The sequence below is a fragment of the Ostrea edulis genome, chromosome 2 (assembly GCF_947568905.1).
Source record: "Ostrea edulis chromosome 2, xbOstEdul1.1, whole genome shotgun sequence".
Classification (NCBI taxonomy): Eukaryota; Metazoa; Mollusca; class Bivalvia; order Ostreida; family Ostreidae; genus Ostrea; species Ostrea edulis.
Genome location: NC_079165.1, coordinates 81,965,146 through 81,993,005, shown reverse-complemented (window position 1 = coordinate 81,993,005; position 27,860 = coordinate 81,965,146). Strand labels below are relative to the sequence as shown.

Below are 27,860 nucleotides of genomic sequence, written 5' to 3'. Positions count from 1 at the left end.
GCATGTACACCTGTAAATTCTTAGCGCTAATTACTCGACTATCTTTATTTCACATGCATTGTTTGTACTCTTATATTAAGAAATTAAATACTATGTATCTTAAGTCAATATATGATTACATGCAGTATACCAAGATGACACACCAATATTCACGATTTATGTAAACGTTAAGAATTCTAAATATTATAGAATACATGTTTTTGTTTTTCATGTATACATGTATATGTAATACTGTAAACAATGTACATAAGGAATTTTTTTATGTTGGTGCATGATTGCTACGTGAAATTTATGATCATTTTCATGAGAAATATACATCCAGTACTTGCACAAACATGAACAAACAGATGTATTCATATATATATTCTCTACCCGATTATAAAGTAAGTACAATTCAAGGGAAAAATAAAAAATATAACAAATGAATAGACCATTTTGCGTTCACCATGCGCTCACTGTTCACTTTGCATTCACTGTGCGCTCACCGTTCACCAAATTGTGTTCACTGTTCGGTCTGTGTGCATTTACAGGAAGTCTATCGCATAATAGACTTGATAAAGAAATCAATAAAAACAGAGTTATTGCCCTTGGATTCAATATTTTGAAACTTATCATTGATTATTCATCAATAACTTAGACTTTTGAAATAGTTTAATTTTAACAAGATTTTTTACAATAGCTACCAGAAAAAACTCCAACAAAATTTATGTTCCTGTCATGCATATAAATCTAAATAAATCATTAGGGGTGGGACGATACAGCATAAAGCCGATCCGATACGTATCACGATACCATAGACACGATACGATATATATCGCGATACTTTTCATGTTAGTAAAAGACTGTAAAAAGAGTTTCAAACTTTCAAATTTAATAAGTGAAAAACAAATTCACAATACAGCTGAGGAATTATTTTATCAGAAAAGTGCTTTCTGGTAGGTAAAGAATACCTTGGGTCTAATTCCGTGACAAACTCTCGGAAATGCTTATTGTCGACAATTGACAGGGGCCTCAAATCCTTGGCAATAAACACCCCAACTTTTCTGTTTAATGCCTTAGCCCGGGTCGAATCCGAGGAATATTTTGTGTGTTTCTTCAGGTCTGTCAAAAGTAATTGTCCCGATGATGATGCTCGTGGCAAATCAGTGTCATTCTCTTTTTTTATGTTGGTTGACTTTGTTCCGCCGCATGTTGGAGACAACATAGCAGACGGGTGATGTCTGCTAAGATGCTTCATCATGTTCGTCGTATTCACATTGTATTTCAGTTGAATATCACAAACTTTACAGATTACCTTTGATTTATCTGTGGTTCGAACCCCATTTTTCTCATAAACGGGTAGCCCGAATGAATCCCAAACCGCAGATTTAGCGCCAGTTGGTATTACTAATTTGACGAAGTCCTGCTTCGCCGCCATTTTTGACAATCATATCGTACTTTTACTTTCACTTTCGAGTGTAAAATAACTGAATTCTTCTGTTCGGATATTTTTGGATTAAATGGAAGTATCGTTATTTCAGTGGGTGTATCGATACGTAGATCGTCAGAAAAAATATCGCGGTGCACCGATGTATCGTCCCACCCCTATAAATCATTGATTTTGCAAAATGTGATGACATCACAGGAGGATGGAATTACGTGACAAACACCGAACACCATAAATAAAAATAAGAATAAACAAATTCTTACAAACAGATATTCAAATTTTGGTTGACCATAAGAAATACTTTAGTTAAGCATTGTAAACAATAAAAATGGAAAAAATTTCCAGCTCAAATCGTGTCCATGCCCCTTTAGAACGCATTCATATGCATATCTCTTGGTAACATGTTATATTCCTTTACACTATAAGATTGACTAGTTTATCACTTGTTTTATACTTGATATTGAATTTTAGGCATCGGCATTACCAATCAAAGAGAGACCACTGTTGTGTGGGACAAGAAAACTGGAGAACCACTCTACAATGCAATAGGTACAGCACTATGACAAAAGTATTCACAAAAATCCAAAATAGTGATTGTGAAAACAGATGCACCTAGTGAAAATATACAAGAAAAAACTAGTTGTACTTAATATTTTGTTAAGATATGTGACATTTCTGACATTTTCTCTAAAATAATTTTTTTCATCTCTCCAATACGAATAGTTCTTGTATGATTTACGAAATAGGTGCAAATTTGATATCATAGTAATATTGCCATAATTTGTGTATGTATCGTCCAGGGTAGCTGAGTGGTTAGATCACCTATTTATAATGCAAGGGCATTCTGGGTTTGAATTACCCAGTTGTTCTAAAGATTTTTCTCTCCTATCCAACAATAATGTCCATTTATACAACTTGCTGTAATACATAAGAGTGGAGTTTACATTTTTTAGGTTACTTATGGTAGTAATCTACATCGTCATAATGGCTGACTTCCTTTAAAAACACTAAGGTGACCTATTGCTATTGGTCTGTGTCCATTGTCATGCGTCGTACATTAACAACTTCTCCCAGAAACTACTGGGCCAATCTTGACCAAATTTGGTATGTAGCATCTGTAGGTGTAGGAGACCAATAATTGTAAATATCATGACCTCCCACCCTAAGGGGCCTTAATTTTGGGGTAAAAACTGTAAAATTTATGTATTTCTTTAAAAATCTTTTTTACTCCTGGGCATCTAGCAGAGAAAGTGACTATCTAGTACTGGTGAGCAAGGAAGCTTCTACCAAAATTGTAAATTTCATGACCCCCTGGGGTAGGGGTTCTGACCCCAGGATGGGACCAAACTTGGTATATAGTGTTTATGTGTAAAACACTTAAATAACATCTTCTTTAGTGCTATTGATACTAAATTGAAACTAAATGGATATCTAGAAAGAACAGGTAGTCCTTTACCAAATTTGTAAATTTGAGCATCCTATCCTAGGGGTAGGGGTTTTGGTATCAGGATGGGGCCAAAATGGCCAGTTGTTAAATGTGTGAACAATGGAACATTTTTAATTTCTTCTTGATCAGTACTCTTCCAATCCCAAAATTGTAATTTTGATGATCCCCGGGGTAGGAGTTCTGACCCCATAGTGGGGCCAAACATAGTATATAGTATTTATGTGTAAGTTTGCTGATACTGTATAAAATCTAAATGCATACTTGGGAATAGCAGAAAAGGATGTTCTAAAAATGGTGAATTTTACAACCCAGGGTTTTGATTGTAGGATGGGTCCAAATTAGTCATATCTTTTAAAGGACACATCTCGTGTTTTCAAAGTATACAGAATTATATGCATTTTGTCTTCCTTATGCTTATAGAAATTAATTGTAATAGTTCGTTTGCTGAAGTATTGCGATAATTAGCCACAATACGGACTTAAATCTAAGCCCCGATTTCAAAAAGCCTAGTTAATTAGATAGGTAGTCACGTGGTACAGTGACGTCATATGCGACCTTCGTCCATCAACTTGTTGTAAAAGTAGTGTTAGATATTTTTAAAAACTCGGGTTTTAGGGGCCTAATTTATTTACCATGGATAACATTTATTTCGATGTTGACAAATTTCCCGAGTCTTATATCTTTTAGCCACCAGTGCATACAAATAGCGACCCAAATGTAGCGAGAAAAGCGAGTATGAAATCTGCATAAATTTGCGAGTAAATAATGTTTACATCGGATCACTGTCTAAACACAATTTGGTAATGCCATTTCTGTAAACAACTGTAATTAGCGGTGTTGCTTTTCTAAAATAAACAGTGCAACTATTATTAAATTTATTTTTGGAGAAGTTAGATAGGCCTAAATTATGATACGATTGTGTATCATTGACAACTAGGCCTACTGTCACGGGTGCATTTCGAAAAAGAAATAATAATAATAATAATCAAACTTATTGTGAAAATCACAATACTTTTAAATTATTTTATTAAAGCAATTTTATTAGGCCTAATCATTATTTTTGGTTATCAACACGTTGTTAATTAGGAAGTGGGAGCGCGGCGTGCTGTTGTTGTAAACACATGTAATACGCGTTCCTTAAAAAAAATGTAAGCATTATAATTCAATTCAAAGTCGGGAAATATTATATTTTATTATTTATAATTGAAAGTTCAATTATCTTTTATCTTTAAATTTCTTTTTTAAAACTACCAGTTGGTAGACACTGCTAGCAAAGTTCTGCCTTTATGTTGTTACAAGGTGAAGGTCAGATGGTGCGAGTGTGTATTGAATTCGAGAGCAGAACGGAAAGCATATGCCGTAGGCCTATATGTAACAGTGCGTAGCTTCGATAGAACCATTTTCTCGCAGTTTATCTACGTATTTGTCCAAGTGCTTGTTTGAAAACGTACAGGGACAAATTCTACTGGGGGTTTTTATGGCAAAGTCGTTGTGCTGACAAAAAATATTCACGTCTTGTCCCTCATACCTTCCTTCGAAAATTGAAAAAAACACAGTCCAAATCTTCTCTACTGACAGCAAGTACACCCTTAAACGGCACAAAACACCCTAATGCAGTGTTATTTACAAACTGTTAATGTGATAATTGTTTGTTTGTCAATTAAATCTAATCTGTTTATGAAATGACTATCAACTGTTTTCAAATCTTCTCGCAAACTCCCCGTCGAGGCCTCATTACGTCACAGTGCCTACGAATAGACCTCTCCTATGTGACGCACCACAATATACAGATTTGTATATTGTGAGTCCGCGATTATCACGCAGACAAATTACACTAAAGAAGTAGTTCGCAGTTAAAAGTCTGAAGATATTAATATTAAAAGCATTAATATAAAGGTATGGATTTTATTTTAAACATAAAATGATCAAAAGATCATTAAAAAGTAGGGATACTCTGTTCAAATTATTGTGTAAAGTAATGAATTTGATGTTTACGTTCTTGTTTTGAAAGTTGTTTACGTTTGACGTTATGTTTTTTCGTCATTCTACAGTGACGTCACAGTATACGTGGCCTACGAAATCGCTATCCCATAATGCCTAAGTGGAAGAGTTTGGTTTGTGAGCAAACGAACTCTGGTGGAAGTTTGATCTTCTCGCTCGAGGTCGCATATGACGTCACAGATAATGGCGCGTAAAATATCGAAGAAAATATGCATATCGCAAGATTTGAATTTCATCGCTTTCAAACTCGAAAACTACGCAAAGTGTTTCATTTAAAACACATGTAAAGTAGTTTTAGGCATAAAATGAATTAATTTTGCTGAAAAAAATAAAAAGTTTAAAAACATGCGATGTGTCCTTTAATGTTTTAATATTATTACACCTATTATGTTATGTAAAGTCTTTCATCAGTGTATGCACTTTTGAGGGCATTGAAGTTTTAAGAACACATCTTGTTTTATATTGTTGCTGAACATTAGAATTTAGATTAGATATTCAGAACAGGAAATTGTTTCTAGATTTTATAGCCCATGGGAGTAGTGATACCTTTTCACTAGTACTCAGGTGACCGATAAGGCCTGTGGACCTCTTGTATTGCAACAACCAGGAACTATCAAAATATACTAATTCAAAAACATACATGATAATATACTCCAAGGCTTTTTGTAGAAACGTGATAGAATGCAAGTAAATTGTTCGTGAAATGTCACGAAAATTATATATTATTGAGAAATATCACATATGTCCTTAAGAACAGAAAGACTTGATTACTGCTAAGTAAGGAATCGGTTGATAGATCAAGTGTTGTCTGCTCAATATCTTAAGAACCTTTTGCTTGTCAAACATCAAAATTGTTCTACTGGTTTATCCTGAAGAGTAGATAAATCCATTAGATGTTGAGGTCACAAGTTCAAATGTGAAAGGTTAATCTACTCTGGACAATGGAAGATATTGTCCACTCAATATCGAACCCTTTGCTTGACAGACATTAAATTTGGTACACTTATACATGGTGAGGAGTAGATAATCCCTGTTGATTTTGAGTTACAAGATTAAGGGTCAAACTACTCTGGACATTAGAGAATATTGTCTGCTCAGTATCTTGTGAACCCTTTACATGGTAGACATCAAACTTTATACACTGGTACCCCCAATTTTCTCTATCATTTTAACCATTCTACATCTAAATTTGACCCTTTTCAATATTGCTACACCAGGGGCATATATGTTTTTATTTAATAAGATTTCTTGTTTCAGTTTGGCTGGACACAAGAACATCCTCAACTGTTGATAAACTCATCGCAAAAACTCCGCAGAAGGACAAGGACTATTTAAGGGTAAACTTAGGTGTCGTCCATCGTCGTCCATCATTCGTCGTGCATTAAAAATTTAACATTTTTAACTTCTTATTGATAACTGCCATTCCAACTCTTTTCAAATTTGGTATGAAGCATCTTTAGGACAAGGGAGACATAAATTGTAAATTCCAGGACTCCTGCACCCCTGGGGCTTTGGGGACGGGGCAAAAACTGCCCAAAATTGACAAATTTTTAAAAATCTTCTCTACAACCGCACATGTGCAAAAAACACTCAATGCATAGCGATATAGAGCAGTAAGGCTTCTACCAAAATTGTAAATTTCATGATCCCCGGGTTAGGGGTTCTGACATCAGGGTGGGGCCAAACTTAATATATAGTATTTATTTGCAAACCATTTAAATAACATCTTCTTTAGTGCTATTGATACTAAATTGAAAGTAAATGGATATTTAGAAAGAGCAAGTAGTCCTTTACCAAAATTGTAAATTTGATGATCCCAGGGATAGGGGTTTTGGTTCCAGGGTGGGGCCAAAATGGTCAGTTATTGAATGTGTGAACAATAGAAATGTTTAACTTCTTCTTTTAAAATAACTAACATTCCAATTCTTTTCAAATTTGTTATGAAGCATCGGACATGCATTGTAAATTTCAGAACTCCTGCACCCCTGGGGCCATAGGAGCAAGGCAAAACCTTCCCAAAATTGACCATTTTTCAAAAATCTTCTTCTCTAGAACTGCACATATTTAAGAAAAACTAAAATTAATGCATTGTGATGTAGAGCAGGAAGGCCTCTGCCAAAATTGTAATTTCCATGATTCCCGGGGTAGGGGTTCTGACCCCAGGGTGGGACCAAACTTAGTATAAAGTGTTCATGTGTAAAACATCTTAAGTGCTATTGACACTAAATTGAAACTAAATGGATATTTAGAAGGAGTAGGTAGTCCTTTACAAGAATTGTAAATGCCATGATCCTAGGGGATAAGAGTTTGGTTTCAGGGTGGTTTCAAAATTATAGTAATAATTTGAAGGACTTATTCAAGTTTGTTGATACTGTATAAAATCTAAATGCATACTTAGGAATAGTAGAAAAAGATGTACAAAAAATGGTGAATTTCACAACCCAGGGTTTTGAATCTAGGATGGGTCTAATTAGTCATATCTTTTAATGTTAATTCATATATTATATTACGTAAAGCCTTTCATCAGTGTATGCACTTTTGAGAGCATTGAAGTTTTAAGAACACATCTTGTTTTATATTGTTGCTGAACATTAGAATTTAGCTAGATATTCAAAACAGGAATTTTTTTCTAGATTTCATAGCCCTTGGGAGTAGTGATACTTTTTCACTAGTACTCAGGTGATTGATAAGGCCTGTGGGCCAATCGTAACTATTCGGCTATTTCCGTAACCGCAAATGAACCTCGTATGTGGATCGACGCCATCAGAGTTGGTTGCTACGTATACATAAATGTAACTATGACGTCACAGTCGTACGTTACACTATGAAACGTGAACTTTCAAATGCATCTAAGATATTATACACATCTAAGGTATTGTACCACTATCAATTTCCACTTGCATGTTTATGTATTAGAGTGAATAAGACGTTAATGATACCAAAACTGAATTTGTGGTGAAAATATAAATACATGTAACACGTTATTCAGGGATTCGGTTCTGGCCTTTTAACCTCACCTCATCCATGGGCGCGCTTCCGGCGAAGAAATGCATCGATTTGATGCAATTCTTGCACCGATCCACGTCCGAGTCTTCTTACCGGTTACGGAAAAGGACGAGCGCGTGATCCGATTGGCCTGTGGGTCTCTTGTTTCTACTTGTTACGATATGATCAATATCAATCCATGGCATGAACTTGAATGTTGTTATAGAAATGGACTGATTCAAACAGAATTATTTTTGGATCAGTATGAAGCAGTTTCAATTATATGTCACATTGTATTAAGTACAGTGGGCTTTCTAGCTCACCGGAGCTGAAAGCTCAAGTGAGCTTTTCTGATCGCCTGTTGTCCGTCTGTCTGTAAACATTTTACATTTTCAACTTCTCCAGAACCACTGGGCCAATTTCAACCAAACCTGGCCAAAAGTATCCTTTGGTGAAGGGCTTTCAAGTTTGTTCAAATGAAGGGCCATGCCCCCTTCAAAGGGGAGATAAATACAAAAATAGGATGGGGTCATTTAAAAATCTTTTTAAGAACCACTTAGCCAGAAGAGCTGAAATTTACATGAAAGCTTCCTGACATAGTGCAGATTCAAGTTTGTTAAAATCATGGCCCCTGGGGGTTGGATGGGGCCACAATAGGGGAGCAAAGTTTTACATACAAATATATAGGAAAAATCTTTAAAAATCTTTTTCTCAACAACCACTGAGCCAGAAAAACTGAGGATTTACATGAAAGCTTCCTGTCATAGTGCAGATTCAAGTTTCTACAAATCATGGCCCCTAGAGGTAGGATGGGGCCACAATAAGGGATCAAAGTTTTACATACAAATATATTGGGGAAATCTTTAAAAATCTTCTTCTTAAAAACTACTGGGTCAGGAAAGTGGAAATTTACATAAAAGCTTCCTAGCATAGTGCAGATTCAAGTTTGTTCAAATCATGGTCCCCTGGGTTTGGATGGGGCCACAATACTGGATTGAAGTTTTACATACAAATATATGTGGAAAAATATTCTCAAGAAACACTGAACCAGAAAAACTGAGATTTACATGAAAGCTTCCTGTCATAGTGCAGATTCAAGTTTCTACAAATCATGCCCCCCCCCCCCCCCTCCCGAGGTTGGATGGGGCCACAATAGGGGATCAAAATTTTACATACAAATATATAGGGAAAATCTTTAAAAATCTTCTTCTCAAAAACTACTGGGCCAGGAAAGTGTAAGTTTACATGAAAGCTTCCTGACATAGTGCAGATTCAAGTTTGTTAAACTCATGACCCCTGGGGGTTGGATGGGGCCACAATAGGGATCAAAGTATTACATAACTAATAAATTAAAAAAAAATCTTCAAAAATTTTCTCCTTAAGAACCATCAATCAGGCCAAAGAAGTTTACATTTGCATGAAAGCTTCCTGACATAGTGCAGATTCAAGTTTTTAAAAAGCATGTCAGGGGGGCAAGATGGGGCCATAGTAGGGGATCAAAATTGTACAAACAAATATATAGGAAAAATCATTAAAAATCTTCTGAAAATCACTGGACCAGAAAAGTATATATTTACAGGAAAACTTCCTGACATAAAACAGACTCAATTTTGTAAAAATCATGGCCCCTGGGAGTAGGTTTGGGCCACAATAGGGATCAAAGTATTACATGCAAATATATAGGAAAAATCTTTAAATATGAGCCAAGGTGACTCAGGTGAGCGATGTGGCCCATGGGCCTCTTGTTACATTTACAAATTTTAAATTTTCTAAAGGACTATATATGACAAGGGCTCTACTAGCCCATTAAACTCATATTAAAGTATGCTTTGTTTCAAGATTAGGTTATTTTGTGCAAGAATACTGTAATGGGACTGTCTTAGGTAATCCCGTACATTTTTACATTCAGGTCCAGAAAGGATAACGAGTTCTCAGTGTTTAGAAATACATGCAATTGTATTCTGTAATAATTAAACATGTTTAAAATGACATAATTTAGATATGAAGCGTGAAAATTTAAGCTCACCTGAGCTGTAGGCTCAAGTAAGCTCTTCTGATCAAAATTTGTGCGTTGTCTGCCGGCGTCGTTGGTGTAAACTTTGCTTTTTACATTTTCATCTTCTCCAGAACCACTTGGCCATATTCAATCAAACTTAGCACAAAGCATCCTTGGTTGATAATCACAAAAATGCAAAAATAGGATGGGGTCATTTAAAAATTGTCTTGTCAAGAACCACTGGGCCTGAAAAGCTGAAATTTACTTGAAAGCTTCCTGACATAGTGGGGATTCAAGTTTGTAAAAATCATGGCCCCCGGGAGTATGTTGGAAACACAATAGGGGATCAAAGTTATACATATGAATATATGAAGAAAATCTTTAAAAATCTTCTTCTCAAGAAACAAAGGGCCAGAAGAGTGGAGATTTACCTGAAAGCTTCCTGATATAAAGTAGATTTGACTTTGCTCATATCATGGCCCCTGGGGGTAGGTTTGGGTCATATAAGGGGATCAAAGTTTTACATGCTGATATATAGGAAGATCTTCTCCAGAACCACTGAGCCAATATCAATCAAATCATCCTTGGGTGAATGGGATTCAAGTTTGTCCAAATGAAGAGCCATTTGGGGAGAAAATCACAAAAATGCGAAATTAGGGTGGGGCCATTTAAAAAGCATCTTCTCAAGAACCATTGGGCCAGAAAAGTTGAAATTTACATGAAAGCTTCCTTACATAGTGGAGATTCTAATTTGTTAAATTCAAGACCCCTAGGGGTTAGGGTGAAACTATACGCCCCCTTCACAATACGATACATATTGCAAATCTTATGCCACAATTCATTACATTCAATATGATACAATTTACAGAAGAAACCAATAATAACATTGAAAAAAACCCAACTAATTACAAAGATTCAAAATCATAATTTTAAAAGCGAAATGTTTCCAAACTGACAAATGGTAAGATGCCTGTTAGCTCTGTAGTTTAAACTTATAACGTTAATTCTTATTTTCGCCAACTTCAAGGCAAACAACAGTTTGAGCATTATTTGATGCTATTTTGTCCCTCATGCAAGTAAAAAAAATAAAAACAGGCTGAGCCTGATGTATTTTACTGAGCCCATTTGTAATAAACTTATTGAATTGAATTTGTTCTGATCATGGCCTCCGACGTTAGGGTGGGGCTACATAAGGGGATCAAAGTTTTAAATGCTGATATATAAAAAAAAAAAATTCCAGGACCACTGGGCCAATTTCAATCAACAATAGAGTGGGTCATTTAAAAATCTTTTTCTCAAGAACCACTGGGCCAGAAGAGCTGAAATTTACATGAAAGCTTCCTGACAAAGTGATGATTCAAGTTTGTAGAAATCATGACCCCTGGGGTTAGGAAGGAGCCTCAATAGAGGATCGAAGTTTTACATGTATAGGGAACCAAACTTGGCACAAAACGTCCTTAGATGAAATTTGTTAATATGAAACGCCACATATGTCTACAAGGGCATATGATAATTGATGAATTTGTAAAATTAGTTGTTACCTTTGAAAAGTTTTTTCTGAACCAAGCTGCTTGTACATATATAATGATAGTTTTGCTCAAGCTTGTTTATTGCTAGGAACTGCTGCTCAGGTTAGTGATGTGGCCCATGGGCTTCCTCTTTGTACTATTAAAATTGTGGGCTTCATGAGGGACTAGAAATGCTGTTATGATTTGTGTACCTTATGTGTTGACCTCATTTCAGTATTCTGTAAAAATTTTATTTTTGTATTAATACCTTCAAAATATCTTGCAAAGCTAGTTGTAATTTGCTATCATTTCCAATTTAATACAGAATATAAATTTTCAATTTAAATCTATTGGATTATTATCAGTTATCTGACAAATTTCACAAATGTAAATAACAAATACGAACTTGAATGGTAAGCAATTAGATTCATGTTTTAACTGTATTTAACATAGTATTTGGGTTTATTCTACACTCCATGCCTCTATAAGTGTATCGTAGTTTTTCTATAAGTAGGCATATAAATAGGCATTTTGTGGTTTTCTGTATTAAAATATTAGTAGGCATAACGGTCTTCTATATCAAAATAGGCATAATATGTGGTCTTCTATGATAAAATAGGCATTTTGTGGTCTTCTGTATTAAAGTATAAGTAGGCATAATGGTCTTCTATACTAAAGTTGGCATAGTGTTGTCTTCTATATCAAAGTAGGCATATTGTGACCTAATGAAAGAACTAGTAGGCATATTGTGACCTAATGAAAGAACTAGTAGGCATATTGTGACCTTATGAAAGAACTAGTAGGCATATTGTGGTCTTCCATGAATAGGCATATTGATTTAGGCATATATTATTGTATTCCACGAGTAAGCATATTGTAATCTTCTAGGAGAAGGCATATTGTAATCTTCTAGGAGAAAGCATATTGTAATCTTCTATGGGTTGGCATATTGTAGTCTTCCGTGATTAGGCATATTGTAATCTTCTATAGGTAGGCATATTGTAATATTCTATGGGTAGGCATACTGTAATATTCTATGGGTAGGCATATTGTAGTCGTGCATCTATATTAAAGTAGGTGTATGTTGGTCTTCAATATTAAAGTAGACAAATTGTGGTCTTGTATCTTAATTAAAGGGGAAGGCAACCCAAAAAAATTTACAGAATAAATGATAGGATTTAATTATATGATAAAAATTTGTCATACTACTGTAAACGTATTATATTTGGCGTGTACGATATTTGGCGGAAATTATTTTTTCAACAAGTTAGCGTAGATTTGATTTAGCGCATTCCTGAATTACTTTAAACATCTAGATTTACGGATGGCATTTAGCGATGTACTTGATTTAGCGGAAGCTGCGTTCCGCCAAAGGCGCTAAATAGAATACACAACCAAATGTAATACATTTACAGTATTCTGTTGATACACGGCCTAGATAAGCTTCAGTACTAATTTAAAAACATTAAAAATTTAAATTCGCACCATCAATAGTGGCTGCCATAATGTGGAACTCTTTCATCTTCACGACCAAAAAATCAATAATTTTGACGTCACACTGACTGTTCTGGTTTTGATGAGATTCTAAGATCATCAAAATTGTGCAGGTAGATTTTATGAATAAATAGGTTGGTGCCTTGCTGTTAATTACACTATTGTGAAGGGGAAATGTATAAAAAAGTTGGGGTTTTAAAAAAAAAATTCCTAACCCAAGCAAGTCATCTGAAAAGAAAAGACTATGTACACTGTGGATCCATCATTTGTCCACAGGCAATTAAATCGTCGAATTTACTATTAAAGAGTAAAGGTATAGAACTCTAAATATAGGGTACCCAAGTTACTGATGTAAAAACAATAAACCAAATGGTATAAAATTCTACTCTGTATTCTGATATAATCACACATAAATCAAACTACATTACTATCCAAGTTTATCCCGAAATTGCGTATACCTCCCAAGATATACAGAAATGAATTCGGAAAAATACCTATTCTGTTTTGGTCAACTTTTAGCTGGGCCCTGGCACTATACGACTAAAGAGAATGTTTGAGCATTGCAACATTTTAGAAATGATATCATTTCTAAAATGAATTTCTTACCCCAATTCATAAAATGAAGTCCATTATAACTCCAGTTGACTGAAAATTGTAAAACTGTCTATACTTTCACGATCACACTCATTTTGACCGATACAACTAATTACCCAAAAGGGATGAAAGGACCCATATTGATTTAGAGACTCAAGTACTAATTTTTATCAATATTGATTCATTATAGTACATAATGATCCTAATAACAAGTCTTTATAAACATACAAATGTCTTATTAGGTCTATTTTTATCTAAACTACATCAACACAGGTGTTTGATGATTTATAATAATGATGTTAATTTGGGTAGTTAGTGGCACCGATCAAAATGGCTGTGATAGTGAAAGTACAGATGGTTTTACAATTTTCAGTCAAGTAATCTATATTAAAGTAGACATATTGTGACCTATATTAATGTAGGCATAGTGTGATCTTCTATATTAAAGGATTTATATTGTGGATTTCTATATCAAAGTAGGCATATTGATGTCTTCCATGAATAGGCATATTGATGTCTTCCATGAATAGGCATATTGTGGTCTTTCATGAATAGGCATATTGTGGTCTTCCAATAACGACCTACTTCAGCGCTGTGAAGTTGCGATGGCTGATGGACAATGTGGAGGCGGTACGAAAGGCTATAGCAGATGACAGGTGCTTATTTGGAACAGTGGACTCCTGGCTGTTATGGGTAAATTTATTGATATTTTACATGTACATCAGAGGGAGACATGAATTCTTTTGCACAGTGGAAAACAAATAATTCATAAGTCACTGACTGCAATCTTTGGTGCACTCATGGGTTCAGGGTTTGAGTTGTTTAATACACTCAGGTTGCTGGGGTGAAGGTCAAATATGATTTTATGTCACAATTGGTGCATGTCAACATAAGGGCACCTGTTCACCTGTCTGTCTGTATGGAGTCACACATCACATCTGCTGATGCAACACTTGACATGTTCAAGGTCATAATGGATGATGCATAGGTCACACACACACACACACACACACACACACACACACACACACACACACACACACACACATATATATATATATATATATATATATATATATATATACATGTATATATTTATATAAAAGCACTAAAGTTCCAACAACACCCGATACCTCAGAGTGTCGGATCCACAACATGGATACAAGGCCAAATACAAAAAATTATACAAAGCACTAAAATGACCAACGACACGAACAACGAGATTGTCAAATTTTCGGGACGCCCCGTCCCTTCTTCAGGACAAACGAAAAGAATTACATAATGTGGTCAATATCAACAGAGAATAATAACAAAAACTACATATAAATACATCTAGCACTACAACTACACTAATCTACAAACGTATTTACAACGCAGACTACATGTTTTTGGTCTTTAGGCTTGCCAATCAATGTTAAAAGTGGAGCGAATTAGGACATGCCTTATTCGTCCAAAGAGCTGATCCAAAATGTCCGAAAAGAAAAACAATAAACTTAATTAATCTCAAGTGGAACGAGTTAACCCAATTACGTTGACAAATAGTAAAGCTAACTCGTACTCAGAGATATTCTATTTTAACCATGCATAATTTATAAAAGATAATAATAAGTAACAAATACAAAAAAATAAATAAATAAATGAAAATAAGCTATGTAAACGAAGTAAGAAATTAACAAAGTTTGAGAGAAAGATAATGTAAACAACAAGTTTGAATAAGCTAACAAAATGGACCAACTCCAAACAAAAACAAAGAATAAGCAGCCCAGGAAATTGAATCAACATCAGACATTCCCGTGCTGATCATGTCTAGGGTAGATGTGCAAAAAACATAGAATCACGGAAACTGATAAATGGGTTTTACATGTAAGCAATCGGTTATGAAGTTCAAAGTAATAAAAGGGATGTCCCTAACAGTGGTACTATGACCATTTTTGAACACATTTTTTTTTTCTTTTCAATTCTGTTTACAATCAGCCCATCCCTTTTAATTACTTTGAACTTCATAACCGATTGCTTTGACCTTGACGTTGGAGTATGACCTACTTTTTGAAAACTTTAACCTTGCTAATAACTTTTGAACAATAAGTGATAGAGCTTTGATATTTCACATGAGTGTTCCTTGTGACAAGACCTTTCCGTTGGTATTAAACCTTTTGACCTTGACATTTAACTTACTTTTATTTTTTTTACATTGGTCATAACTTCTAAATGGTAAATATTAGAGCTTTCATATTATACATGAGCATTTCTTTTGACAAGATATTTCTACTGGTACCAAGATATTTGCCCTTGTGACCTTGGGCATCTTTGGAATTGGCCATTATTGGGGGCATTTGTGTTTCACAAACACATCTTGTTTGTTGTTGTTTTTTGTGTGTGTGTGTGTTGATATTTTTTTCTTATTATTATCTTTTATAAATTATTTATTCTTAATGCATAGTTAAAATAGAATCTCTCTGGGTATGAGTTAGCTTTACTATTTGTCAACGTAATTGGGTTAACTCGTTCCACTTGAGATTAATTAAGTCTATTTTTATCACTTCGTACATTTTGGATCAGCTCTTTGGACGAATAAGGCACGTCCTAATTCGCTCCACTTTTAACATTGATTGGCAAGCCTAAAGACCAAAAAACATGTACATGTAGTCTGCGTTGTAAATACGTTTGTAGATTAGTGTAGTTGTAGTGGTAGATGTATTTATATGTAGTTTTTGTTATTATTCTCTGTTGATATTGGCCACATTATGTAATTCTTTTCGTTTGTCCTGAAGAAGGGATGGGTCGTCCCGAAAATTTGACAATCTGTTCGTGTTGTTGGTCATTTCAGTGCTTTGTTTAATTTTTTGTATTTGACCTTGTATCCATGTTGTGGATCCGACACTTTGAGGTATCGGGTGTTGTTGGAATATTAGTGCTTATATATATATATATATATATATATATATATATATATATATATAAAGCACAAACAAACAATTATAACACCCAACCTTACGTTTACCCCTAGGATCTAAACGATACATGTGATAATCAATTAATTAATATATAAAGCACTAAATAATCACAACTAGGTACTGAAAATTTTCGCCCCAGCCTGGGGTCGAACCAGTGACCTGCGGCACCCACCGCCTAGCAAGACTGTCAAACCAGTGCATAAGTAGTGCTTTAGGAGCGTAACAAAACTTCCTTTTTAAGGGAAGTCGTTGTGGCCGAGTGGACTTGCGCACTGGTTTGACAGTCTTGCTAGGCGGTGGGTGCCGCAGGTCGCTGGTTCGACCCCGGGCTGGGGCGAAAATTTTCAGTACCTTGTGATTATTTAGTGCTTTATATATTAATTAATTGATTATCACATGTATCGTTTAGATCCTAGGGGTAAACGTAAGGTTGGGTGTTATAATTGTTTGTTTGTGCTTTATATTTAATATTCTATACAATTGCATCGAGAGATCCACTCTCCTTATAAAATATCTTAAACACTGAATGACACAGCGACTGTGTGAGATTGCATCAGTGTGTATAAGTAGCGCTTTAGGAGCATAACAAAACTTCCTTTTTAGGGAAGTCGTTGTGGCCGAGTGGACTTGCGCACTGGTTTGACAGTCTTGCTAGGCGGTGGGTGCCGCAGGTCGCTGGTTCGACCCCGGGCTGGGGCGAAAATTTTCAGTACCTAGTTGTGATTATTTAGTGCTTTATATATATATATATATATATATATATATACACACACACACAAACACACACCATATAACGGGTATTTTCTGTGGTTGTCCATCTTTTGTGGATAGGAAAAATACACAAATTACAATCGCAAAAGACATATATCAATACATATACATTGTAGGTATAGGTAGGTATAATGCAACCACAGAAATAGGAAATGCAGAATATAATTTGCTACCTTTAAGGGATCGCAAAAATTTCCACCCACAAAAAATACCCATTATACAGTATTTATATGAATACTTATTACTCCATAAAAATGTAAATGAAAGTACCTAAATACAGTCCCTGAAACGTTCTACTTTACAATTTTTCCGCTCTCCGTGCGTTCACTGTGCGCTTACCATGCATTCAGCGTGCGCTCTCCATGCGTTCACCGTACGCTCTCCGTTTACAGTTTTGTACTTACCGTGCGTTCACCATTCACAAAGCGTTCACCATGCATTCACTGTTAACTGTCATTTAGAATACCAAAGTGAAAGGAGCGATTTTCGTAGCAAGGCAAAAATAAAAAAGGAGCGTGTGCGTAATAGTGAAAGTAAACTTTCTTATTATATCAGAAATTTGATTTATAAAGTACAAATATCAAAATTATCAACTGCGAAAATTCAAGGAAAACTGCAGATCACTCATCAATATCAAACAATAGAATAAATCATTGTTATTATCATAACAAAACATAAGCATTGTTTGGTTAAAAAGTGGGAGACGTTCTGAATGATAGAGAAATGAAGAGCTTGCAGTTATGAATTCACCCCTTACATGTACATGTAGCAAAGAACAAGCAACGAGCGCTGGTATGTGTACGAAAATGAGGCAGTTTTAGTTAATGAATACCTCACCCCCACCTGAAGTATCATTTTAACATTTTCAAGTTTGGGCAGAAGCACAATTTATTATATTTTATTTTGTCTCACTTGACAAGAATTTTATATAAGTCAATTATTTTCCTTAACCAACCCCCCCCAACCTCTCTTACTTATAAATGAATAAAATAATAATGATATAAAGAGGAAATTTTTCTCGTACATTTCTGCCCCACATATGATATACGTAAAGAAAGTTCAGTACAATAAACAGTTTTATCCACATCAAAAATATACAAATATTGCACAATCTAAATGTAAATTCATAGTCACACTATTTCGTACATACGTACATCAATAATTCTAGGATTATTTCCTCAGGTCGATATACTATACATGTATTTGCAGTAAAGTGAATTACGCTAAATTTACATGGGAATAAACCTTTTATACTATTTAGAAGCGTTCAGGTGTCAACACGAGGTACCTGTTCTACCCGTGTTGTGCATTTATCTTGACTCCTTTCAGGTTGTTTTTAATTGGCATGCGTGTAATCCAAACAATCGCGCTTGTAAATTTTGAAGTCATGCATGTACGCCTGTAAATTCTTGGCGCTAATTACTAGACTATCTTTATTTCACATGCATTGTTTGTACTCTTGTATTAAGAAATTAAATACTATGTATCTTAAGTCGAAATATAATTACATGCAGTATACCAAGATGACACACCAATATTCACGATTTATGTAAACGTCAAGAATTCTAAATATTATAGAATACATGTTTTTATTTTTCATGTATACATGTATCTGTATATGTAATACTGTAAACAATGTACAAATGAAATTTTCTTTTGTTTGTGCATGATTGCTACTTGCATTTATGTGAAATTTACGATCATTTCATGAAACAGATGTATTCATATTTATATTCTCAACCTGATTATAAACTAAGTACAATCCAAGGGAAAAATTCGAAATATACCGAATGAATAGACCATTTTGCGTTCACCGTGCGCTCACCGTTCACTTTGCGTTCACCAAATTGCATTCACTGTTCACTCACTGTACGTTCATCGTTCAAGTGGGAAAATAGAACGTTTCAGGGACTGTAGTTAATTGTGTGGTAGTTAAAACAGAATTTGAAATGACTCAAATGTATGATATTGTGGTGTATTGTAGAAAATGACAGGAGGTGTGAATGGAGGGATACATGCTACTGATGTCACTAATGCAAGTCGCACTATGTTAATGAATATTCATAGTCTGAAATGGGACCCCAAACTTTATGGGTATGAATTTCTGTAATTTTTCTTTATCAGATTTCTTGCTCTTTTTTCTTTGTTTATATCAGACTTTTTGCTCTTTTTTCTTTGTTTATATCAGAATACATTATGATTTGTATCTTTTCGCAGTTTCTTTGAAATCCCAGTGTCTTTATTACCAGAGATTCGAAGTTCTTCAGAGATTTATGGTCTGATGAAAATAGGGCCTCTACAAAGTCTGCCTATTTCTGGGGTAATGGTCTTATGTTTTCTATAATTATGTTTAACAAAGACCGTATTCTGTTTTGGCTGAGAACTGAACCCAGGACCTCTCACAAGACAGTTTGAGTTAACCCAGCTATGCTATATTTAATATGTACTGGGCAAATGTTATCAGAGTTTGTAGTTGTCATCAGGCAAAATATTTACAGATTTTTTTTAAGGAACCTGATGTTAGCTGGTATAATTAAGAGCTATTTGTAAAAAAAAAAAAATGCTGAAAAGCCAAATTAAATTCTCATATTGTCTAACATAAAAGCTATTGATTTTAAAATAATGATGGCAATCACATGGTTTGTTACTAACTTCAAGGAAGCAAAAGTCATGAAGGACTAGTTAAAGTAAGATTATATTAATTTTACCAAATAAATATTCACTTGTCTAAAGGCAAAAGTCTTGAAATTGAAGGATAATTGGGGGAAAGGGGGGGGGGGGGGCAAAAGTATTGAAAATTAAGGTAATTCCATCAATTTAGAATTATAGGTTCAATCTTATATTTAATTGTTGATTCTTCAAATAATATATATTATTAACAAATAAAAATGATAAAATAAGTATGTTGCGGTATTAATAAAAAAAAATTTTTTTATAAATTAGCACACATATACCTGTTATCAACATCAGAAAATTGCAATTTTCCTTAAACAGCATTATCAAAATTTCACAAAAACTGGTTAAAATTATACAATAGTATTCATAACAATTTCAAGATAATGCTTCTTTAAAAAATATACAAAATGTTTGTGAAAAATAAAGGAAATCTATTAATTGATTATTCATATATAAGTTAGACTTTTGAAATATTTTATGGTTAACAGGATTTTTTACAATAACTATTGAAAAAGACTTCAACAAAATTTATGTTTTTGTCATGCATAAATCTTATTAAATCATTGACTTTGGAAAATCTTATGGGGTCAGAGGAGCGTGGAACTACGTTAAATGTGCTCAGAGTGAATTTTCTGCATTGTCCATCGGATTTTCATACTTTCCATGTTTCTTAAGAAAATGATTTACAATGTGCTATTATTTTTACCAGTTCCTCAAAGTACAAGGAGTTTACCAGTTGTCAATTAGTCATTCACAAGTCTTGGATGTCAAAATTGGTATTGGTGTCAAACCAAATATGATGTATTAGCACATTTGATATATTCATACCATAGATATAATACATATCAACTATAATAACTATGCTTTGAATAAAGAAGGATAGAACTGTGCCTGGTTTGAACAGAATTGCTCTATGTCTAGTGTAGTACAACAGTTTTGAAGGATGGATTCCTCGCGGACAAAGCCAAATGATGTATTCATCAACGCTTTATGCAAGATAATAACTACTGATTTTGCAGGTGTATGTCTCTTTTATAAAACAAAAATATCAGTATTAAAGTACTTCAGCATATTGTGTTAGAGACATTATATACTAATAAATGATACAAAAGAAATTAGATGGGTTTAAAGTGCTGTAAATGCATGCTTGTAGGTACAACCAAATGCTTGTTTACAACTAAAGTGGAACTTCACTGCATTTGGTCTTTTTCAAAACCAAACTACAGTAGACGATCAAACTCGCTCATACTCTTTTCTCATGGTCTGAAATTACTTCCCCACAGATTCTAGGCGACCAGCAGTCGGCGATGGTTGGACAGATGTGCTTTAAGCCAGGCCAGGCCAAGAATACGTAAGTTCATCTATTGCTGAAAGCTCAGAATATGAATATTCATGGAATACTATTTGTTTGTTTTATGTCCCTTCGAGAATTTTTTACTCATAATTAGACATCATCAACTGTAGGTGAAGTACCACTAACTTAGACCTATGCTTACAGCCATAGCAGTGGGGGTTCTTTAATATGCCTGCCATGACATGGGGCCTTCATTTTTAAGGTCGTATCCAAAAGACGATTCTTACTTTTATGGTAGGATTTAAGACAAAATAGAAATGAGTAGTAAAGGATTTTGGTATCACTCCAACAAGATTGAGCACCATTTGGACACAGGGAATTTTTTTTTTAGAATCTGTGGTTTTTATTAAGCCGCAGTGGCTGAGAGGTTAGAGCGTTTGCCCCGCATGCGGAAGGCCAGGGTTCGAATCCCGGCCGCGACAGACCTAAGTCGTTAAAACAAGGAGTGACAGTTCCATCGCCAAACACTCGGCATCATGTGAATGTCACGGATCCTCAGAGATGACCCGTGTCACAGAAGGTGTGGCATACTAAAGAACCCTCACTGCTCAATGGCCGTAAGCGCCGAGCATAGGCCTAAATTTGAAGCCCTTCACCGGTCTTTGTGACGTCTCCATATGAGTTAAAAATTCTTGAGCGAGACGTTAAGCAAGATACAATCAATCAATATTAAGCAAGGAGAGTGCTATTATTAATGAATAACTGGAATTTAAAATTACCAGAAATTTTGAAAGCATGTGCCCCCCATTTTCAACATGTCCCCTGTCCCGGGTTTACGTTAACTGGTCTTGGGAGCTGTCACAATAGGGGACCAGTTAAGAGAAAAGCAGGCTGACGTAATCAGAGTTGTGATTTAAACCCGGGACAGGGGCATGGAAATGTTTTGTTCGTGACTGTGTCATCTTTTTTTTCCCTTATCTTGGTTTGTTTTATTTGAACTAGATATGGAACTGGATGTTTCCTGTTGATGAATACAGGCACTGAGGTAAGAGATTATCATAATGATACCCCCTAACAAAATATTAGGGGGATACAGGAACAATCTAAATAAAATCAGATCCTAAGATACACTCAAAATTGCTACAATAGGATCTGACATAACCCCATAAGGGGGTCACGTCCGCATGACCTTCCCTTGGAATATTCACGAGAACTATCAATCAGTCAGATTGCGCCATACAGCCGATGACTATTTAGGCGGTTCCCGGCAGTTTGTAAACAAGTTGCAGTAATCTCTCACCCACAAAGTTTATTCCACACTATAAAATTGTATATTCTCAAATAAGGAATTTAAAATTTTTGCAACAATGCCTAATTTATTCCGTTCATCCCAAACCAAAATGTACAATATAAAATACACCCAAATCAAATCAATTGTGAATTGCGATTTACATATGAATAGGGATAGGTATGATTTGAATAGTTTTCAAGATAGTTTACTTAATAAACTCGAGGAATATAACGCCAGTTAACGTAAACAATGCATTGTGACGTCGCATCTAGCTGCGATGTGTTTTTTTAAACCAAACAATCACAACCATTTTCCTTGAATTGTGAACACCGACGACTTCATAGATGACACACTGATTGGCTAACATAAAGTTCACATAAAATTGACCACTAATCGGGTTATATCACATCTTCTTACACAGAGTATACGGTGCGGATCTAAGAAGTCTGATTTTAATTAGATTGATACAGGAATTGCTAACTACTAACAATGTCTGTCTGTTCATCTGTCCCACTTCATGTCTGTGCCATAACTGTGTAACTGTGTTAGGGGTTAAAATAAACCCTTTAAACCCAGCTTAAATCAATCACAAAACAATTCAAAGATTTAGCACTTTATTTACAATTATTTATAGACAAATGTATAAATGCAAAAATTATTAATGTACAGTAGGTCTAACCAAAGTTCACAAATAACTGTGTCCGATAAAGTTCCCAAATAACAGTGTCTGATAAAGTTCACAAATAACAGTGTCCGATGCTGGTTTACTACTGAGCTGAATTCACACATGAGAATATAAACTGTCACAAATCAGCTGTAAAGTCCAATCAATCCCCAGTCCAAATGTGAATCTGTAGAGTGCTTATAAAATACTTAACGAGTGCTTCTAACCACAAAATTTACAGTCCATTAATACTAAAATGAAGTTTTTCAGAGCTTTCATTTCTAGAACGTACAGTGCTATGTCAAATAAGCGTTACATCAGTTTTATATTAAACTGAAAAACATTGTTCTAAAAATAGAACACCTTGAATCTTATCTAGGTCACAGGTGTCAATCAAGTACAATGTAATACACAACAACTGAAAGACATTAGAAGGTGAAATGGACTTTTAAAAAGGACACTTACAAGGTCATTTGGCCAAGGTCACTGTTAAGAGTCAGTTTGAATGCATCATATAGGGGATTTTAGTTCCATGAGGATGGCTAAACTGTAAATAGATTCAGTTTTACAATGACATGAGAAACTTCATGTCTATAATGTACATTATTATGTTACAAACTTGCAAGTACAGCATGACATGAGAAATGTCATGGTGATTCAAATGAAGTAATGAAGTAAATCAGTGCTTATTTATGATTTTCAGTGTCCTTGACATACATTGTCCCAAATATAGTTTACACATCAAGCTATGAAAATGTATGAATTAATTACTTTGAATTTCCTCATGAAAAAATTGAAGTTCAAACAGGACAATATAACAGATTCATTTGAATCACCAAAAAATTCTAGAAAACGTATTCATTTGTGTATCATTTAATTTGATATGAAATGTCATAGTGTCATTTTCTATTGGCAACATACAGGGAATCTTGATTTTGTTTCTATTATGTACAGCTAATCATCAACTCCCTTGCTTGTAAATGAAGATAATCTATATACATGTATATATGGTGTATGGTAATTATTGGGTAAGTAGTTTCCTTGGTATAATCGGTTGGAACTATCAATTTTGAGACGTACAAGTTCCTCATATGTATGTGATTAAGTACGCTTGATAGCCAACAGTTATAAACAGCAACAAATTGCAAAACTAGGTACCCTGGGTATATAAAATGAAAATTGCGATCACCATGCTCGATTTATCAGATTTACATTTGGACGGGACCACAGACTCAATCCTGGGTATTGTAGATATACGAGGGCAAGTCAGTAAGTAACCAGCCTATCCCATTTCCGATTGACTGAGATGGTCACGGTTTTCATGCCTTGTTTCAATACAGTTTAGGATGCAAAAGGCATTATTATGTTGGACTTTTTACCCAAGAGAAGTACAATAACTGGAGTATAGTATGCAAACTTGCTAGACCAGGTTAGAACCACCATCTGTGTCAAATGCTGAGGTAAACTCTCTAAACGTGTTTTGCTGCAACAGGACAATGCGAGGTTGGGAATTGATGTCGTGGTTGTTGGAATTGATGTCGTGGTTGTTGGGAATTGATGTCGTGGTTGTTGGAATTGATGTCGTGGTTGTTAGGAATTGATGTCGTGGTTGTTGGAATTGATGTCGTGGTTGTTAGGAATTGATGTCGTGGTTGTTGGAATTGATGTTGTGGTTGTTGGGGGAAATTATGTTGTGGTTGAAGTGCTGTTTATTGTTGATCAATATCTTGTTAATGAAGGATTTGAATTCACGAGTATGTCCATGCCATGAAATCTACAAAAATCAAAACTTTCACCCGGCAAAAAAGACTGACTTTCCTCATACCCTTCCTTTAAACACATTTTCAAAACCATGCTAGTGGGGAAATTTTGGTGTTTATTATTTCATTGTAATTACCCTGTAAATATTTCCCATCCATGATAAAGCACATTTACAAAATTTGAAATAATCCATTTATTTTTGGAAAGCCTGTGGAGTCTAAGCAGGGACTACTGACGACTGTGGGATATCAGCTGGGTAAAGGCAAGCCAGTAGTGTACGCCTTGGAGGGTGCTGTGGCCATTGCTGGAGCCTGCGTACGATGGTTGAGAGACAATCTAGGGGTCATCAAGACATCAGAGGAAGTGGGTGAGTAATGCTAACATGACCACCTTTTGTTGTTTGGTCTTTTTTTTTTGTTATACCTGCATTTTTATACTCCCCGAACGAAGTTCAGGGGGGTATATAGGATTCACTCTGTCTGTCCGTCCGTCTTAATGTTTGTCCGTCTGTGCAGATTCGTGTCCGGGCCATAACTTCTTTGTTTTTTGACTTAGGCATACCATATTTGGCACACAGGTGGATCACCATGAAACGATGTGTCAAATACCTTCATGACCTCTATATGACCTTAACCCTTGACCTCAAGGTCAAAATTAAAGGTTTTTTACAATGGATTCGTGTCCGGGCCATAACTTCTTTGTTCTTTGACATAGGCATACCATATTTGACACATGAGTGTATCATCATGAGACGATGTGTCATGTACATTCATGACCTTTTTATGACCTTGACCTTTGATCTCAAGGTCAAAATTATATGTTTATGCCATGGATTTGTGTTCGGACTATATCTTCCATTTTCTTCTACAAAGGCATACCATATTTTTACACTCTGGAAAGAGGTAATTTATACCTATTAACAACACCCTTTAGGAGATTGGGGTAAGCGGGGGGTATCTTAGTGAGCATTGCTCACAGTACCTCTTGTTTAAAGTAGGTTTAGATATGTTGTTTTTCCTGTATGTTCATCTCTTGCACTGTTTGTCTGAATTGGTATGTAAGAGGGTGAAGTATAATTGTAGTCTTGGTTAAAGGGGCATTAACTGTCAACAAGAACATAGAAACATTTAAATTCTGAACCATGATTAAAATGCTAGAATACATTAAAAAGTGAGAAATAAATCTGAGAGTGAAAAAAGGGACCTCATCGGTCGTATCTTTTATACCATAAGAGGTAGAACTTTCTTACTTGGTATGTGTATTTTTGTGTCGCCTGTGTTACGCAATGGCGACATATAGGGATCACTATCCGTCGTCTGGCGGCGTCTGGCGTCGTCGTCGTCGTCACAAAAAATTTCTGTCACAGTTTTCTCAAGAACCACATGGGGCAACTCCCTGATATTTGGCACAGAGCATCACTGTGGCCAGCTGTATTGTGTAAGACATTTTCGAATCTGTCGCTTATCAACTTCCTGTTTGCCGGGACTTAGAATTTTTTACAGCAAAATTTTCTGTCACAGTTTTCTCAAGAACCACATGGTACAACTTCCTGATATTTGGCACAGAGCATCACTGTGGCCAACTGTATTGTGTAAGACATTTTCGAATCTGTCGCTTATCAACTTCCTGTTTAGTGACAAAAACCATTTCAATAATTTACTTTTTCAACATTATACGTGATATATTACATATAGAATGAACTAGCAGGCGACACATGTCTTCCGGGGAAGACTTAATACTGCGTTTGTGGCAAGACCTTTCCAGTGACACCAATCTTTAACCTTAACATTGACCTGATTTCACTTTGTTGTAATCTGGGACTATCAGTGTTTCACAAATGTATCTTGTTATTCATTATTATTAAGATGCAAAGTCTATATTTTCACAAACTTTGTTTGGGGAACATAATAATAGTGTAGTTCTGCATTCTAGGATATGTCAATATGCCCCTTGAATGACTTGGAATTGTACCTCAAAACTTGTCAGATTTCATAGTTATTGTGGGAGGCAGACCCCTAAATCCTCAGCCTCCCAAAATTTGTCAGATTTCATAGTTATTGTGGGGGACAGGCTCCTAAATCCTCAGCTCTCAAAATTTGTCAAATTTCAGTTATTGTGGGAGGCAAGCCCTAAATCTTCAGCCTCTCAAAATTTGTCAGATTTCATAGTTATTGTGGGAGGCAGGCTCTAAATCCTCAACCTCTCAAAACTTGTCAGATTTCATAGTTATTGTGGGGGACAGGCCCCTAAATCCTCAGCCTTTTAGATGACTCCAACAAATCTTCATTTATGGTTTCTCTGAAATATGTGTAACAGTCAATATCATGTCTAACAGTACACCCAAAGTTGTAGCCGATGATTTGATTTATCTTTCGAAGTGCAAGTTTGAATTTCGTCCATTCTTGTAATGTTTTCTTTTTGAATTAGCGCATCTGTCTAATTTGATGAGGATCCCCTATCCATAGTTTTGATAGACTTGTACATTATGAATATTTCTTTTATAGAGGTTCTTGCTGCCAGAGTGGATAGTACTCATGGCTGTTACTTCGTGCCTGCCTTTGCTGGTCTGTTCTGTCCATACTGGCAGATGGATGCCAGAGGGTAAATATTGCATGGGTTTTTTGTTTTTGTTTTTTGCAATATGTAATCATATCTACATTTTCAACATTTTAACCTTTGATATCTTTACGAATTGTAATGGTAGCCATTTCCTCATGAATGTGCTGCAGTTGTGAACAATGCACGTATGAATCTTGATCAATATAGTACGTATATATTAACAGCTGGTCCAGACAAAAATGAAAGTAGAATGTAGAATGTAAATATAGGAAATAAATTTCATTTTTTGAAAACACATGAGGATATGAGTTGCAGGTCATACCTTTGTGTATTTTCAAAATTGAAATTTTTTTTTATGCCCCCCCCCCCCCCCCCCCCATATTGTTTTTGTCCTGTCTGTCATTCTGTCTGAAACTTTAACCTTGCTAATAACTTTTGA

At 35.2% G+C, this 27,860-nt stretch overlaps 1 protein-coding gene across 3 annotated transcripts in view; it reads left to right on the top strand.

Annotated features, from left to right (window-relative positions):
* Positions 1–27,860, top strand: part of LOC125680558 (glycerol kinase-like) — a 52,188-nt gene that overhangs the window by 8,095 nt on the left and 16,233 nt on the right. For all 3 annotated transcript variants that reach the window (XM_048920244.2, XM_048920245.2, XM_048920246.2), the window contains exons 4-12: positions 1,898–1,975; positions 6,132–6,211; positions 14,007–14,144; positions 19,161–19,270; positions 19,394–19,496; positions 21,136–21,203; positions 22,149–22,191; positions 25,070–25,229; positions 27,367–27,463. In XM_048920244.2, the coding sequence (XP_048776201.1) occupies positions 1,898–1,975; positions 6,132–6,211; positions 14,007–14,144; positions 19,161–19,270; positions 19,394–19,496; positions 21,136–21,203; positions 22,149–22,191; positions 25,070–25,229; positions 27,367–27,463 (877 nt within the window). The remainder of the gene's footprint in view (positions 1–1,897; positions 1,976–6,131; positions 6,212–14,006; positions 14,145–19,160; positions 19,271–19,393; positions 19,497–21,135; positions 21,204–22,148; positions 22,192–25,069; positions 25,230–27,366; positions 27,464–27,860) is intronic.